Source organism: Monoraphidium neglectum (assembly GCF_000611645.1).
Source record: "Monoraphidium neglectum strain SAG 48.87 unplaced genomic scaffold scaffold02167, whole genome shotgun sequence".
Taxonomy (NCBI): Eukaryota; Viridiplantae; Chlorophyta; class Chlorophyceae; order Sphaeropleales; family Selenastraceae; genus Monoraphidium; species Monoraphidium neglectum.
Window position 1 is genome coordinate 1 of NW_014011461.1, and position 5308 is coordinate 5308.

Genomic DNA, 5308 nt, shown 5'->3' on the forward strand with positions numbered 1-5308 from the left:
GTCGTACAAGGTGCGGGGCTGGCCTTGCATGGAGCGCACCGCTTCCAAGATCGCCCCCGGATGCAATCGCAGCATGCCAGATTCACAGCCCGGCCGCGGCCGCAGTGCTTGCGGTTTCGCACGCCCGCGCGCCGGCCCGCGGCTTCGTCGCCTGGTGCCCGCCGCTTTGCTGACGCCTGGTCCTGGTGTGACGTGGCGCCGCAGGCTGGGGACACGCTGGTTCGCAACACGCTGCGCAATGGCACCAAGATTCGCGACATTGAGAAGGACGCCGCGGCGCGCGGGATCTACACTTCGTTCTGCGGGTGGGTCGGTGGGGGCAAGAGCGTGCGTGACTGCATGTCGTGTGCGTGGAACGCGTGTATGTACCGTAGTATGTTCAAGAGTGTGTGTGTGTGTGCACGCAAGGTTGCACTGGGTACTTGTGAGCTTGCGTCCTGCATACATGCATTTTGTGTGTGTGTGTGTGTGTGTGTGTGTGTGTGTGCGCGCGCGCGCGCTCGTGTATGATGTTGTCGTCCTATGCCTCACCCCCGTATGCACGTGCATGCATACCAGCGGGAATCAGCCACCCCTGGGGTGGGAACCACAGCCTCGTTCAACACTGAAGCAGTCGGCCTGAGAGGCGGGCGGGCGCCTGCACAAAAATGCTCACACACGCCCTCTATGGCCATGACCGGGGCGCTGCTCTTTGCAGCGAGTCGCTCAACCCCTCACGCTGCTTCCCCTCCCCCTCTATATTCGAATTTCACATCAGGTACTTCCACGTGATCCCCCAGGAGCACAAGCTGACCGGCAACCAGGTGGATACCCGCCCACCCGCGCACATATGTGACAAGCGCCCGCGCCGGGGCCGTCCGCACCCTCAATCGCGCGTGTGCGCGCCGCACTTCCCGGCGACGCCGTGCGCGATCCGCAACAGCTGAGGTGCCCTTCCCACCCTCGGCCCCACCCACGGATCCAATCTTGAAATGTGGACCCTCGCGCATGAACCCCGCTCCATTCGCAGTTTTGGTACTCAGACGTCCCGGGCCGCTACGCCCAGTGGCAGCAGCGCGGCGTCAAGGCCACTGTCCAGTCGCTGGCCACGCTGCCCACTGCGTGGCTCACCGCATACAACGACTACTTTGCTGAGAACGGCTGGGAGGACGCCCCCGCGCCAGGCACCGCGAAGGAGCGCGCCTTTGCCCCCGCCGCCGGCCGCGGCGCGGCCGCGGCGGCGGCGGACGATGGGGGGCGCCGGGCACCGCATTGGTACTCGGTGCGGCCGCCCCTAGTGCTGGCGGCTTGAGGGCAACAGGGCCGCGGGCCGGGCCCAACGCCGACTGCCACAGCAAGCGGCCGCCTTTTGACAGAAATATCATCAGAGCCGCGTTCCCCGTGGCCTGCATGGAGGGCCGCTCGACGCGGCACTTGCCGCCCGGCAGGATATGGGTTAGGCTGGCTGTATTGTGAGGCTCAACAACAACAAACGGCCGCCGCTGCAACAGCGCGCGTGGCGATGGGCCCCAGGCGCCTCTTGCGCTGTGCCCGGGTGGCCCCTAGGACACCAAACACGATCAACCAAGCCCATGGTCCCATCCAAGGACCCCTTCACATGCGTCGTGCTGGCCGTGCGTTTGGCCGTTCTCACTGCATCAACATCAGCAGTGGCGGCGGCGGCGGCGGCAGCAGCAGCAGCAGCAGCAGCAGCAAAATAGTGTATCAGCCTGTGGACTGTTGTTCTGTACTTACTGCCGGGGGGTTGGTCGTGCGCATGACCGGCGCCCTCAGTCCCAAAACCAAAGGCGTTCTTGGGAAAGGGCACCAGCCGCGACCACGCGACGCTCAAATTCCTGATGTGTGTTTCTCATGGTGTTTGCCGGATCAGGCTTTATTAGATGCCACATCACATTGGCAGCACTCATGCGCGCAGCAGGCCAAGGCACATGGCTTAGGCAGGTCCTCACCTACAGCACATTTGGCACCTGCATGGCCGCCAGAGCCGGCCTTTTGACGCCTTTGCTTGTCATGGCCGCATGCTTTCTTTGGGCGCCGTGCGCTCCGTCGTTTCACGCAACACATCTGACGCAAGCTGCGCCCGCCGCGTCAGCGCGGGCGCCGCCCCATGGCGTTTGGCAGGGCAGCGACCTCATAAGCACTCTCGCGCACGGGCGCTCGTACCACACAATCTTGCCGGCCGCGCAGACGGGGCCGTTGCAGGTGGCGCCGCATCTGCACTCCTTGCCTTCCTTGCACATGCGCAGGACCGGCCAAGGCCGAGCCCATGTGGGCTCGACCGCAGCATTTAGTCCAGTTATCAAGCGCAGGCCTGCTGCGCCTCTGCGCACTCGTGTGCGCGCCCCAGCGTGCCGGGCGTGCAAGCCAAGCGGCGGCCGGCGCGCGCACCCCGCCCCCGCGCGCCCTGAGCCGGAGCCGCCTCGGGCGCAGCCGCCCGCCCCGCACGGTTGGTGCGCGGTGGCCGCGGCGAGGTGGCGCAGGGTGCCATTGTAGCTCCCTCAACAGTGACGCGGCCCTGCCGCTGCCTTGCCTCTGCGTGTGTAAGGAGGGCTGGGTTGCAGGCTGCCGCCCCACTCATCAAGGGTGATCGCGTGGTGTGCCATACCATTTGGTTGCCTGGAAGCTGCAGCCTGTGGGATTGCGTAGCATCTTTTGTAAGTTTTGCGCCCTCCAGCGGTTGTGAGCACCCTGGCATTGGCACGTCGTACAGTTGGCCCAACTTGTCCGCCGGCCGCACAGCTGCTAGCAGGTGCTGCCCCGCCGGGCCACGGAGGCATGCTGTGACAAGCCCGGCGGGGCGACGGAGTCTATTAGCTGCGCAGGATGCGGCCGGGAGTTTTGGCCCGCAGGCTGTGAGCTGGGCGAACGGCAGTGCGAGCGTGAACTTGGGAATGATTTGAGTCGATGAGGTGACCGCGACGGGGCGGCGCACATGCCGGGCGCACGCAACAGCGCAGCTCGTGTTCTTGTCAAACGCTGGATGCAGCGTATTGTCAGCACCGTGGTTAAAGACGCGGAGAGACGGACAGACATTGCGCGAGATCAATCTGGTGGGCCACCCACACCACGTACTGGCCCTGCACCAGAAAAGTATGCTTAGCCCGTGTCAGTAATTCACCTGGCTTCGACGCGAGAGAGGGACCGCTTGCGGTGTGTGTCGAGCTGAGGATTCCGGATTCGGGCGGGGGAGCCGGCCAAGCGCTGCACAACAGTCACCCATGGACCTGCAATCGCTGGAGCAGCAGTCGGCGGAGGTGAGCGTCCTGCCCCGCCCTCGATGCCAGAGCGGCGCAACCGGCAAGCCGCGTGATTACCTGCTGGGGCAACTGCAATCATGCAAGCGCGGCGGCCGCATCTCACGGCCTGCATGCGCCCGCCGCGCTCGTTGCCAAACCTTAAAGACACTTGCGTGTGTCGCCGCCCCCGCCGGGGGCCACCCCTACCTCGACCCCGCGGCACCTGTGCCCGCGCCCTTCACCTGCACGTGCTCCCTGCATGCCTACTCCGCCCCGCCCTGATGACCCCAGGTCGCCCTGTTCACCGCGGGGATGCCCTCGCGGGAGCAGTGGCCGCTCTGGTACTACCAGGACCTGGTTGGTGTCCTGCAGGGCCCCTTTGACGCGCCCTCCATGCTCAAGTGGTACCAAAGCGGCGCGCTCCCAGACGGCCTCCTCGTCCATGCGGCGCCGCCCCCCGCCGCCGATGGCAGCGCCGCCGCAACGCCCAGCGGCGCCGGCGGCTTCCGTCCGCTGGGGGAGCTGCTGGCTATGGCGCGCGCAGGCGCGGGCGCGGGCGACGGCGCAGAGGGCGCGTCGGTTGGGCCAGGGGCTGGGGTGGCGGAGGTGCAGCAGCAGCAGCAGCAGCAGCAGCAGCGAAGCCAGCAGCAGCAGCGAAACTACCACCAGCAGCCACAACGATCCCTGCAGCGCCAGGCGGCGCCCCGCAGGGCGGGCGTCGACGTGCTGCCCGCACCCGACCAGGCCGCCGAGTGCGCCGCCACCACCGCCGGCCCCGCTTACGAGCCCGCCGCCGACGAGCGGCGCGCGGCGCTCGAGCGGCTGCTGCTGGGCGGCGGCGCCGAGCTGTGGTGGCGCGCCCTGCTGCCAGGCGGCGACAGGGTTGGACCGTTCCGAGCCCAGCAGATGGCGGCGTGGCTGCTGCGCGGGCAGCCGCCGAAGGGCATTGTGGGGACGTCTAGGAACGGCGGCGGCCGCGGTGGCGCGGGCGTGGCGCACCCTCCAGATTGTGATGCGGTGCTTCTGTGCGGGATGCTGGCTGCAGACTACAACCCGCAGAGTGAGGGGCAGGCCTCCCACGCGCCGCGCCCACCGCGCTTGCGGCTCAGGGCGCGCCCCAGAGCGCGTGCTCGTGTGTGAGTGCACGACCGATGCGGGGCAGTCGCAGCCGTGCCGGCGCGCTGTAACTCGCGCTTTCACGCAATCCCACCCACAGGGCTGCCCGCACTCAAGTTTTACAAGCCACTTGCGGCGTTGACTGCGCTTCTGACGGACGGCTCGACGTACGAGCCGGTGACCAAGCACGACATCACGCGCGGCTACCCCAAGCCCGGCTGGAACGAGGGCCGAGGCGGCAGCAGTGGGGTCGCGGCGCGGGCCGTGCGGGCGGTGGCGGCTGCGGCGGCCGCGTCGGCGCGGCCGCGGCCGGCGGCGCCCGGCGGACGCCTCGCAAGCTGTGTTGAACAGGGGGTTGACGACAAAGCCGGCGGCACCCCAGACGTGCAGTCAAATCTGGCGACATGTGGCGGCGCGGCGGGGCTTGATGGCGGCTGTATGCCCGGCTTCAACGGACCAGACCAGCAACAGCAGCACCAGCAACAGCAGCACCAGCAGCAGCAAATGGGAAGCTTCACCTCGCCCCAACCGGCGGTGCAGCATCGCCAGCCTGCGCAAGCCGATGGCGGCGAGAGCGGCGGCGCACGCGCCGCGGCGGGCGCCGCTTCACGCACAGGGAACTCTGGGGGCCACGCCGCCTTTCATGGAGCATTCCCCGCTGCAGCTGCCCCCCAGCAGCATCAGCACGCGCCCGGCGCGGCGCCTTCCCACCAGGTCGGCCCGGAGGCCGGCGCCGCGCAGCACTGTGGGGCTGGCGGGCACTCTGGGGACGTGCGCGTCGTGCGGGCGCCGCGCGGCACGGGCGTGTACCTTGCGCCCTTGCCTGGCGCGACCCCCGCCGTCGCGCCAAGGGCTGCGGCTGTGCCCGAGGGCGCGCGGCGCGCCACCGGCAGTGGCGGTGGCGGCGGGCCGCCGGGCGCGCGGCGGCAGGGGGGCCCGCCTGCGCCTGTGTACAC

At 68.5% G+C, this 5308-nt stretch overlaps 2 protein-coding genes across 2 annotated transcripts in view; both read left to right on the forward strand.

The window, feature by feature from the left end:
* Positions 1-60: 60 nt before the first annotated feature.
* MNEG_10070 (hypothetical protein) lies at positions 61-1291 on the forward strand (the record flags this gene model as incomplete). The annotated part of the gene is made up of 3 exons (XM_014041457.1): positions 61-305; positions 758-803; positions 1010-1291. The coding sequence occupies 3 exons, from the start codon at positions 61-63 to the stop codon at positions 1289-1291; spliced, it is 573 nt and encodes a 190-aa protein (XP_013896911.1).
* Positions 1292-3218: 1927 nt separating this feature from the next.
* Positions 3219-5308, forward strand: part of MNEG_10071 (hypothetical protein) — a gene marked incomplete at both ends in the record, with an annotated part of 5130 nt that continues 3040 nt past the window's right edge. The window contains 3 exons of the mRNA XM_014041458.1: positions 3219-3254; positions 3528-4296; positions 4453-4596. Of these exons, the coding sequence (XP_013896912.1) occupies positions 3219-3254; positions 3528-4296; positions 4453-4596 (949 nt within the window). The remainder of the gene's footprint in view (positions 3255-3527; positions 4297-4452; positions 4597-5308) is intronic.